The sequence below is a fragment of the Oryctolagus cuniculus genome, chromosome 10 (genome assembly GCF_964237555.1).
Source record: "Oryctolagus cuniculus chromosome 10, mOryCun1.1, whole genome shotgun sequence".
Taxonomy (NCBI): domain Eukaryota; kingdom Metazoa; phylum Chordata; class Mammalia; order Lagomorpha; family Leporidae; genus Oryctolagus; species Oryctolagus cuniculus.
The window spans coordinates 92,282,491-92,295,105 of record NC_091441.1 but is presented as its reverse complement, the minus strand read 5'-3'; the positions used below and the strand labels follow the sequence as shown (position 1 = coordinate 92,295,105).

At 40.1% G+C, this 12,615-nt stretch overlaps 1 protein-coding gene across 3 annotated transcripts in view; it reads right to left on the bottom strand.

The window, feature by feature from the left end:
• DENND6A (DENN domain containing 6A) overlaps positions 1–12,615 on the bottom strand; it is a 92,969-nt gene that overhangs the window by 46,619 nt on the left and 33,735 nt on the right. For all 3 annotated transcript variants that reach the window (XM_002713264.5, XM_017343899.3, XM_070050677.1), the window contains exon 4: positions 2,181–2,293. In XM_002713264.5, coding sequence (XP_002713310.3) covers positions 2,181–2,293 — 113 coding nt within the window. The remainder of the gene's footprint in view (positions 1–2,180; positions 2,294–12,615) is intronic.

Here is a 12,615-nt window from a genome sequence, read left to right as displayed (position 1 = left end):
AATTCTATGTTTATTTAGTTTTAAAAAATGCTGCTGGAAATTTTGAGTTTATCAAAGTTAAAGGGTCAGTTTTTTTCCAAAATGAGGAATTCTAATGTAAACTTTTAAGATGGAAAATAGAGTTAATGCTAATATGAATCTTTTATAGCCAGTAACATTTTAACCCAATAATAATGAAACATTATACTTTTTATCAACCCAAAATTCAAAAGGTAACTATACTAAAAAAAATTTAACAAGCTTTTATACCCTAATAGAATAAGCCTTGGTTCCATTATTTATTTGTTATCCCTTAAACAAATATTTACTGACCACTACTTTGGAAAAGGTATTATGGTACAGAAGATTAAAAAGAGACATTGGACAGCAGCCAGGGCAGAGGGGAGGGAAAAAAAAAAAAAAGACACATTGATTGGACATAATTCCTTAGGATGATTACAGTCTGGAGAGATAAGAAAAGCTCAAAAAGGACTGTGTAATAGAAGAGCGGGTACCATGAAGAAAGCAAAGTGTTACAGAAGCCCAAAGAGGGTAAGTAAAGATTTTATACAGGTAATATTTCTGAATTGAGCACTGAAGGCTGGACATGGTTTAAACAAAACCAAAGACATTCCAGATTTAGAGGGCCAGGAATTTGAGCACACATAGACAGAAAAAGACAAGCTATCACAGGAAAAAGCACTTGGTTCAGTATGGCAAAATATGACATATATATAGACATGACACTGGAAAGGTAAAGTCTTAATTGGAAGATCCAACAAGTGAGGACTTGGAAGTATTATCATTAGCTCTTTATTCATTAAGCAATTAATAGTCATTTTAGATTTTATAATATGCAAGGTACTTCAAAAAGCTCAAAGAAAAATGGAGTTAGAAGTTTATTTTGATGCAAAAAATTTTGAAATCGATGCACACATGTGCTCACTTCAGCTGGCTACACCATGTAGGATATACTGTGTTGGAAAACACAAAGGTGAGATGTCCTGTCTGGGGCAAATTTCTTATCCTCAACTGTCCTCAATTCAGTCAACTGCAAAAAGGACTCTTTCAGATCACTGTAAGGAGGGAGGATTTAAGGAGATAATACATGCTTATTAACACAATGCCTAGAATAAAAAAGCCTAATGAGTAACACTTATTAAGCTCATCAGTTGGAAGAGTATGATAATAATGTTATCATCTGGTCACAGAAAGGAGTAGATGACTCTGAGAGACATTACAAAGGTAGTAACTTTGCCAACTAAAAGAGCTTCATCCATTAATAGAACCAGGGAGGCAAACTTTAAAAACTGATTTCAGGCAAATGCTGTCAACTTCTTATTAGATATGTTAACAGAACATCCAATTAAAAATGTTCTTCATGCAGTTAGAGATGTGTACCAATGCAAGAAACATGTATTCTGAAATCATCTGAATCATTAAAATTGTTTCAATAATCACTAACTGTGGGGCCAGCGCCATGGCTCACTAGGTTGATCCTCCGCCTGCCGTGCCAGCATCCCAAATGGGCACCGGGTTCTAGTCCCGGTTGCTCCTCTTCCTGTTCAGCTCTCTGCTGTGGCCCGGGAGTGCAGCGGAGGATGGCCCAAGTGCTTGGGCCCTGCACCCACGTGGAGACCAGGAGGAGGCACCTGGCTCCTGCTTCGGATCAGCGCAGCGCCAGCCGTGGCGGCCATTTGGGGGGTGAACCAACGGAAGAAAGACCTTTGTCTCGGTTTCTCTCTCTCACTGTCTAACTCTATCTGTCAAATAAAAAAAATTTTTTAAATCACTAACTGTAAAACAAAACTCATTAAAATGCCAAAAATGCAATGATATGCTATTATAAAGTATGCAAAGATTTCCACAAGGAATGGCTACCCAAATGCTGGGTGATTTTTTCATTGAGCACTACTTCAACCCCACATTAGAAGAGGCATTATTGACAGCAGAAAATTATTTCAACATTCTAATCCATTTCTGTAATTCTTAATAGCATTATGTTTTGAGAACAGTATTATAAAGTCTCTTTCACTCACGTGCTGAATCCTTACAAATTAGAATCACTTAGGAAACCCAGCTAGCTAACAGAGCACTACAACAAAAGCAAAACATTTCTGAACACAATAAGAGGCAACTGGATTAAATGAGTGCTAAAGTTTCCTCTCACATGGATATTTTGCTATGTCTACTTTTCCAACCTTTAGGTAAACTGGCAAATCTTTGTCAAATTGATCCAGGAGACAATGCAGGGACACCCTCCGTCCTGAAGACTGCCGAAATCTAAAACAGAACTGGGTATCTCCAAGACAACCTAATGAAAACAAAAAGTGAAATAAGTTAAGGATATAGCTTGGTTTTATCCAGTGTTCATCGATTTTAGAGCTGAAGAAACCTTAAAAATCACTTCAACCCGTTCTTTCATGTTTCAGAGGAAAAGGAGACCCTAAGGGTTCAGGTGATTTGCTCAAAGCAATGTTTGCTAGCTGGAGGCCAAGTTATAAGTAAAGCATGCATCTTAGCTCCTAAGTTAAGTTTCTTTACTATCTTTTCTATTCCATTTTCCTCACACAACTAAAGCTTTTTGGAATCTACATATAAGGGTATCTTACAAACATAATAATGAAAAATAAGCCAAACACAAAAAATTTTTCAAATTCATTTATATAATTTATTTTAAAGTAGGCTAAACTAGAATGTACTGTTTAAGAATGAATGGCTGGGGGCCGGCGCCGCGGCTCACTAGGCTAATCCTCCGCCTTGCGGCGCCGGCACACCGGGTTCTAGTCCCGGTCGGGGCGCCGGATTCTGTCCCGGTTGCCCCTCTTCCAGGCCAGCCCTCTGCTGTGGCCAGGGAGTGCAGTGGAGGATGGCCCAGGTGCTTGGGCCCTGCACCCCATGGGAGACCAGGAAAAGCACCTGGCTCCTGGCTCCTGCCATCGGATCAGCGCGGTGCGCCGGCCGCAGCGCGCCGGCCGCGGCGGCCATTGGAGGGTGAACCAGCAGCAAAGGAAGACCTTTCTCTCTGTCTCTCTCTCTCACTGTCCACTCTGCCTGTCAAAAAAATAAAAAAATAAAAAAAAATAAAAAAAAAAAAAGAATGAATGGCTGGGCCGGCGCCATAGCTCACTTGAATAATCCTCTGCCTGCAGCACTGGCACCCTGGGTTCTAGTCCTGGTTGGGGCACCAGATTCTGTCCCGGTTGCTCCTCTTCCAGTCCAGTTCTTTGCTGTGGCCCGGGAAGGCAGTGGAGGATGGCCCAAAGAGCCTGGGCCCTGCACCCACACGGGAGACCAGGAAGAAGCACCTGGCTCCTGACTTCGGATCAGCTATGGCAGTAGCAACCATTTGAGGGGTGAACCAATGGAAAGGAAGACCTTTCTCTCTGTCTCTCTCTCTCTCACTATCTAACTCTGCCTGTCAAAAAAAAAAAAAAAAGAATGTCTGGGTGATAAAAGTATAAAGAAAAGCAAGAAATGAGAAATGTTATTAGTCCAGTGTCAGGACAGTGGTTACAGTGGGAGGAGGGAGGAGAACAGTGTTTGAAAGGAGACTTTGCAGGTGATGCCAAAATTCTATTACTTAACCTTGTACGTGTTCTATATTTCACAAAGAGAAGTTCCTCCAAAAAGATATAATACAGAAGGCTCAGGAAAAGCCCAATTAATAGACTTATCATATTAATCACTTTAATAAAAATGGACTTTTAAAATTTTAATCATTTTAGCAATTTCTTTAATAAGATTTATTTACTTATTTAAAAGGCAGCGTTAAAGAGAGGCAGAGGCTGCAACAGCCAGACTTGGGCCAATCTGAAGCCAGGAGCTTCTTCTGGGTCTCCCACCCAGGTACAGGGCCCCAAGGACTTAGGCCATCTTCCCAGGCCACAGCAGAGAGCTGGATCAGAAGTGGAACAGCCAGGTCTCAAACTAGTATCCACATGGGATGCCAGCACTGCACACAGCAGCTTTACCCTCTATGCCACAGTACTAGCCCACTTAGTGATTTATTAAAACATAACCTTGAAAATTGTCCATGCAATAAGTTTTTAAAAACTGTAAAATAGGAGCTGGCACTGTAGCATAGTAGGTAAAGCCACTGCCTGCAATGCAGGTATCCTATACAGGTGCCAGTTCAAGACCCAGCTGTAGGATATTCTCGAGATGGAGTAGAAACTTTACAGTATGTTTAAATTTTTAAAAAAAGCAACCCAGTACAAATATCTATATAAATGAAATTAGAGACACTGCTATTTCTTTGGTGCTAGGGAGAAGAAAGAGAGGACTTGGGGAGTGGTAGTGATGAGTCACTTCAGTTTCTTATTACAGCAGATAGTTTAAAATTAAGGCAAACACATAAAATCTAGAGTAATGAGAGATACTCTGTATAAAGCTTTAGGATTCTTTTAATTCAGCAAATTTATACTGATGGTTCAACTTTTTCTTTAAAAGACATTTAAATCTTTAAAAAGGGAAAAACTCAACAGAGAAGTACATGCTATAAAACAAACAAAACAGTGAAAAGGTAATCTACACATGGGAGAAAATATTTGCAAATTCATCTATATGGAAGGGGTTAATTCTCTTGAATAGACTTTTCTCCAAAGAAAATATACAAATGCCAACAAACATATGAAAAGATGCTCACTAATAATCAGAGAAATGAAAATCTAAGTCACAATGAGCTACTACCTCATACCTGTTAGGATCTTATTGATAAAACAGAAAATAACAAATGTTGGCAAGGATATGGAGAAACTGAAACCTCTGGGCACTGCTGGCTAAACAACAGAATGGCAGAGCTACTATGCAAAACAGTGTAGGATTCCTCAAAAAAATCAAAACCATAATTACTATATGACCCAACAATATCACTTTTGGGTGCATCTAAACAAAAGAATTCAAAACAGGTTCTCTAAGAGATATTTACACACCAATGTTCACTCCAGCATTATTTATGACAGCCAGGAGGTGGAAGCATTTATCAGTGCAAGAATGAATAAAGATAATGCTGTACATACATCCAGTAGGATATTATTCGGAAGTCAAAAAGAAGCAAATCCTGTCATGTGCTACAACATAAATGAACCTTTACAAGATTAAGGTAAGTAAAATAAGCAGAAACAAACAAAATATGATTCCACTTACTTGAGGTATCTAAAATAGTCAATCTCTTAGGAACAGAAAAGTAAAATGGTAGTTGCCGAGGGGAGGAGAAAAAGGAGTTGTGTGAATACAGAATTTCAGTTTTGGGGACAGCACTGTGGTGAAGCAGGCTAAGCCGCCACCTGCCCTGCTATCATCCTCTATGAGCTTCCGTTTGAGTTCTGGCTACTCCACTTCTGATCCAGCTTCCTTCTAATGTGCCCAATGAAAGTGCTTGGGCTGCTGCCCTCCAACATCGGGGAAAGTTCTAGATTAAGTTCCGGGCTTCTGGCTCCCTCCTGGTCCACTCCCTGCTGTTGCAACCCATTTGGAGGGCGAACCAGCAAACTGAAGATCTCTTGTCCCCACCCCCCACCTCTGAACCAGCAGATAGAGGATCTCTCTGTAACTCTGCCTTTCAAATAAATCTTAAAAAAAAAAAAAAAAAATTTGTTTTGCAAGATGAAAAAGTTCTAGAGATCTATTATACAAAAGTGTGCATGCAATTAACACTGCTGTGTTACATACTCAAAAATGGTTAAGATAGTCATTTTAAATGTCTGTTTTTGACACACATTCCCCCAAAAAAAGATGTCACTGATTTCAATTTTTTTAAAACATTTTTATTTATTTGAAAGGTAAAGGTACAGAGAGGCAAAGGCAGAGAAAGGTCTTCCATCCACTGGTTCACTCCCCAAATGGTTGCAGTGGCTGGAGCTGGGCCAATCTGAAGCCAGGAGCCAGGAGCTTCTTCCAAGTCTCCCACACAGGTGCAGGGCCCCAAGGAATTGGGCCATCTTCCACTGCTTTCCCAGGCCATAGCAGAAAGCTGGATCAGAAGTGGAGCAGCCGGGACTCGAACCACTGACCATATGGGATGTGACGCTGCAGGGGGCAGCTTTACCCACTATGCCACAGTGCTGGCCGCTTGACCTCAGTTCCCATGTCAACAAAAGCAAGGGGTACTATAGATAATATCTAAAGTCACATCCAGCATTAACATTCAGAAATTCTAAAATAAAATTCTACAATCTACCTATCATTGAACTGAAATCCAAGCATCTTACCTAAAATGCTCACTGAGGAAACTACTGATAGAAAAATATCCAAAAAAGATCTAAAACTTATGCTATAAACATCATAGTTTCCTGATTGTTTACTTAAAAATGAAAAAAAAAAAGAAAATATCTTTTCACTTATAAACCAAGATATAAGAATTAACTTACACAAATTTTTTTTTTATTTATTTCACGCTATTTGAAAGGTACAGAGACACAGCCAGAGATCTTGCATCTACTGGTTCACTCTCCAAATGCCTGCCAACAGCCAGGACTGGGCCAGGCTGAAGCCAAGAGCCCAGAACTCAATGTAGGTCTCCCATGTGGGTGGCAGGGACTCAGCTATTTGAGCTATCACTTGTTGCCTCCCACGGTGCACACTAGCAGGAAACTTGATCAAAACATAGGGCTCAAAACCCTGATATGAGATAAGGGTGTCCCAAATGGCATCTTAAATACTGTGCAAAATGCTTACCCCAACTTATATAAATTTAAATGGCAACTATCCAATGGAAATACACCTTAGCCCAGCTACACAAACTCTTTCCCTTGCAAAAGTAACAAGAGTTAAGGAAACAGAAAATGTGCTTATGGGTGGGCATTTGGCCCAGTGATTCATATACCAGTTGGGAATCCAGTCTCTCATATTGTAGTAAATGGGTTCAAGTCCCAGTTCTACCCCAATTCCAGCTTCTTGCTAATGTGTACCAAGAGGCAGCACATGATGGCTCAAGTAGCTGTGCCTCTGCCGCCCACATGGTCCCAAATGTAGCTTTGGTCTGGCCCTGCTCTGGTCCTTGCTGGCACCAGGATAATGAGCCACCAGATGGGAGCTTGCTCTCTGTCTCTTTCTCTCTCTCAAATTACATAAATAAAAATATTTGTATAAAGGCAATGTGCTCAGCAGGACCTCACTTTAGGAAAAGTGCCATTTTCATATTCATTTCTTAACACAATCTCTAGCCCAGAAAATTGAATGAACAATCCTACACCATTAAAACCTAGTGGTAGTGGTGTAGTGGGTTAAGCTACTGCCTGCAGCACCAGCATCCCATATGGGCACCAGTTGGGAAAGCAGCAGATGATGTCCCAAATCCACTGGTAGACCCAGAAGAAGCTCCTGGCTCCCGGCTTTGGCCTGGCCCAACCCCAGCTGTTGTTGCCATTTGGGGAGTGAACCAGTAGATGGAAGAACTGTCTCTATTTCTCCTTCTCTAACTTGGCCTTTCAAATAGGTAAAATAAATCTTAAAAAAAAAAAAAAAAAAAAAAAAAAAACTAGAAGTTTCCTGGTAACCTCTTTTCCAAATGATCAACACATTTCTATGATAAAAGTCAAATAGGTTCTTGGGTGAAAATTATTATGATTATTTTGTCACCATTTCAGAGCAATTTTTTTTTCTTTTCCAAACTATATGGGTTGAACACCAACATTCACTGACTATGGTGCCATGCTCTGCTCCAAACGCTTTAGAAACAGTAATCCATTTGGCCCTCTTGCTTACCAGGTATGCCCCACTTTTAGTCTTGGGTTATGAGTAGGAAATGAGGTATAGAAAGGTTATGTAACCACCCAAAGAAATCAATCTGCTAAATGGAAGGACAAGACACCTGATCTTCATGTTCACCTCTACACCATACTGGTTTCCTCAAGTCAAAATGGACCTCAAAAACACTATCTATTCCATTTATATAGAGTCTCAAACACAGTAAATCCACAGAGAACAGAAAGTACATAGGTGGCTCCCCATGCCTAGGATGAAGCAGACGGCAGGAGGAAAAGGGAGTATAGAAATTATTTCTAAGTCAATCCAACTGCTCTAAAACAATCCTGAATATACTAAAATCACTCAATTATACATTTGACATGAGTGAACTTTACTTCAATAAAGCTATTATTTTTTTCTCATGTCACTCCACTGCCAAATCGAACAGAGGATGAAACTCCTTTTCTTCATTCAAACAAGAGCCCCTCTGAAAAAGGCTGCTCAGATTGCAGAGCTCTAAAACTCACTGGTCTCTGTACCATGTTGCTCACTCAGGGAGCCAGTCTTTTCAGTCGCAGCTCCTCCTCCATGAATGTCATGTAGGAAGGCAGGAAGAGACTGTCTCTCATTTTAGATTTATCAAAGGCACAGGGAATTATGTAAGTATCCTTTATAAACTGAGACTGCAAAGCTAAAGGTAAATAGCACTCTCCTTATGCCAAAAATATCACTCAAAGATTTAAGAAAAAAAGTTGAAATATTTCCCTGAAGGTAACAGACAACTTTAAAAGATCAATTCTATATTAGCACAAACACAGCTACCAAGTGAATCCAAATACATAAGACTAACACAACACACAAAACTTCAACAGCTACCTCCAGGGGCCAGCCCTGTGGCACTGGGTTAAGCCACCACCTGCAATGCCAGTATGCCATATTAGCACCGATTCAGCTCCCTGCTCCTGCATCTGGGAAGGCAGGGGAAGATGACCTAGGTCCCTTGGACCCTACCACCTACGTGGGAGACCTGGATGGAATTCCAAACCTCTGGTTTCCATCTGGCCCAGACCCAGTCCCAGGCATTTTGGCCATTTGGGGAGGGAACCAGCAGATGGAAGATCGATTCTCTGTGTGTGTGTGTGTCTGTCTGTCTCTCTCTCTCTCTCTCTAACTGCCTTTCAAATAAATAAGTACATCTTTAAAAGAAGCAGTACTCCAGTTTTTCAAAGTGTAACCTATAGACCAGTCCACAAACTCTTGTTAATGATTTGTTAGAATTAAATATTTAGAAACTTTTAGAGCAATTTAATATTGCCCCCCAAAATGTGTACTTTTATTTTTTATATTTCTTTGGGTTTTTTAATTTTTCTTTCTAGTAATTCATTTAAATTACATTCTATGGAAGTATTGGTCCATAATGGACGGCAGAGTTTAGAAACCCCAACTGGCTCTTCAGAAATAGCGTGAGAAGCATGGTTGTAGCCACTGGGAAGTGTAAGCTTCCAGGTCGTCTCGGGAACACCTACATCTAGAAAATGCTAATGGTAAGCAGAAAACAGAAAAAAAAATCTAAGAAATATTTGTCAGAGAGAAAGCACACTTTAAATTTAGGCTCCCAAAGATAAAAATCATTTAAGTGAAACAAGAAACTGAATCCTAAAAACAAACTGAAGTTTCTTATAAAATCATGAGGCTCTCACAGGGAGACTGCAGCAGTGGTGAGCCATTCCCAGCAGAATTCCAAAATAATTTTTTCTTTACCTGTGTAGCAGTCTAAAATGTTTTATTTTTTCTTAAGTGTGTGCCATGAAAACAAAACCTTGATTTATGAGTTTTTCCTGCAGACTACTCTCCTGTGCCTGGATTTCCTTCCCCAGCAATAAAAGCTATTTCGGGAAAAATTAAATCCGCTTGAAAATTGGCACAGTAATCCCAACTTCCACTGAAAGCACACGTAAAAGAAACAAACTTCTTGGATGATGACAACTGGGAACAGTGATCTCAAATACACACAAAACACATGATCTCTCACTCTCACTGTTCATGGTCTCATAACACTCATCTGTTAAGATGACAAGGTGCCTGCTTTCAAGATCTTTTGTCAGTTTTATCTGTAAATCCCAACCACACTTTGAGTGAAAAGAACTATTTCACTTGACGCACAGCTTATAAAAAGGGTATTAAAAAAATCTGTAGGTCAAAATGTCTAACATACTAAAAAATAAAATTTTGAACTATATATATTTATACCAAATTTAATGTCCAGAAAAGAAAATAATACATATAAAACATGCAGAAAAACCATAAAATTACATATTAAAAATGCTGTTGAAACTCCACAGAATTAACTTCTTAGCCTTGGGGAGCTGGGGTTATAGTGGGCAGACTTTTTTTCTCTACTTTTGGGATTCAGTGGCTAGGGCTGTAAATTAAACTGACTAAAAAAAGTACATTAAGTCAAAATATCTCTTTAATATGCATATGAAGGCTTCACAAAAAAAAAAGTGAAAAACCTAGAAAGGTGCTTAGATCTCTGTGAGTTTGTATATATACCATTTTAACAATGGAATTTAACTGCCGAGAAATGACTAGACAAAGGAAAACGGGTTTGGGCTCTACAGGAAGCAAAACACAGAAAGGGAAATATGAGAGGATTTCAAAAAGTTCATGGAAAATTAAATAAGATAAAATATAAACTTTATTTCTCAACATAACCATCATCAAGTTCAACACTTTTGTAAGCAATGATACAAACCATGCTAGTCTATCCATTTTTACATTTTATTAACTGAAGAAAACTGGGTGCCCTTTACAGAATTTTTAAGATGAAGAAACAGAAAGAAGTCAGGAGTCAAATCAGGATTGCAACATTGGCACTTAAGGATTTGCTATCAAAACACTTGGAAAATCACTCTTGTTTGCTGAGAGGAACAAGTCGGAGCCCTGTTCCTGTAGAGAAGGACTCCCTGATGAAATGTTCCTGATCATTTTTCTGTTAAAACTTCAGGTAACGTTCTCAAAACACTCTCCTAATAAACAAGCATTAACCTTCTGTGGCCCTCCAGAAATTCAACAAGCAGAACACCTTAATTATCCAAGAAAACTTGCTCTCATGACATCTGCTCTTGATCAGTCTGCCCTGCCTGACTACCCCACTTGCAAAAGTCCTTTTGTCTGCTGTGCTCTGTCTTCAGGATTGTACTGGTATAGCCATGTCTCATCTCCTACTATGGCTCTTTGAAGAATTGTTTTAGGATCTTGTAAACTTCCACTTAAAGCTCTGTTGCTGATCTGGCCACAACAGTTTTGGCACTCACCAAACAGAAGATCCGTTACACTTAGACTTTTCAGTCAGAATGGCACAAGCTGGAGCAATTGAGATGCCTATGGTGTTCGCTATTGTTTCTGCTATTCACCATTGGCCCTCTACAATTAGACTGCAAGACTAATTTTTTGCTTGCAAATTAACATGGATTAACTATGGGCTTAATCTTCAATACCATCTTGTTCCAACTTAAAATAAGCTATCCATTTGTAAACAACCAATTTCTTCGGAGCACTGTCTTCATAAATTTTTCAAAAAAAAAAAAAAAAAAAAAAAAAAAAAAAAAAAACTAGTGATTTTACCATTCTTCCACCACAATTTGATGTTTGTTCTTGCTTCAATTTTAGTAGAATTCCTGTTGCTCTGATAGGGGATCTTTTCAAACTGACTTTTTTACCCTAGAGCCTCAAGCTAGATCTTTTTCAGACATGTAACAAGTTAGTAGGAGCTAATTGTAGTGCAAAAAAAAAAAAAAAAAAAAACAACAACAACAACAACCTGAAACCTGAAACTCATGTGTTGGTTTTTTTTTTTTTTTTTTTTTTGACAGGCAGAGTGGACAGGGAGAGAGAGAGAGAGACAGAGAGAAAGGTCTTCCTTTGCCGTTGGTTCACCCTCCAATGGCTGCTGCGGCCGGCACGCTGTGGCCAGCGCACTGCGCTGATCAGAAGGCAGGAGACAGGTACTTCTCCTGGTCTCCCATGGGGTGCAGGACCCAAGCACTTGGGCCATCCTCCACTGCACTCCCTGGCCACAGCAGAGAGCTGGCCTGGAAGAGGGGCAACCGGGACAGAATCCGGCGCCCCGACCGGGACTAGAACCCAGTGTGCCGGCGCCGCAAGGCAGAGGATTAGCCTACTGAGCCGTGGCGCCAGCCCGTTGGTTTCTTTTAATTCATACTTCGGTGAAATTTTTTAAAATTCAACATATATGGGAAAACTAATGGAGGACACGAGTTATTTTAGTACCATTTGTTAACGCAAACTCTTAAGAGTCTTCTCTGGTGATTCAGAATCATTCACTTTTTGGTAATAAGAATGGGAAGAAGTGAGAGACTTTCATAAAGGGATAGTTATTAGTTAAGTCCTTTTAGACATATAAGGGGAGAACAGAGAGCTCTTTTTACATCAGCTTTATCTCAACTGCCTTCAACTCAAAATAATCCTTATGTCAAAGTGGTGTTTTGGGGGTTAAAGGCAAATTCTGAAGCCCTTCATTATAATGTAGAGGATTAAAAAGCAGACGCATGGGGCCAGCTCCATGGCGCAGTAGGTTAATCCTCCGCCTGTGGCTCCAGCTTCCAATATGGACGCCGGTTCTTGTCCCGGCTGCCCCTCTTCCAACCAAGCTCTCTGCTACGGCCTGGGAAAGCAATAGAATATGGCCCAAGTCTTTGGGCCCCTGCACCCACATGGGAGACCGGGAAGAAGCACCTGGCTCCTGGCTTTGGATTGGCGCAGCTCCAGCCGTTGCGGCCATCTGGGGAGTGAACCAATGGAAGGAAGACCCTTCTCTCTGTCTCTCCCTCTCACTGTCCATAACTCTACCTCTCAAATAAATAAATCTTTAAAAAAACAGAGTCATGACATACAGCTATGGTATGAAAGAAAAGAGCATGTCGA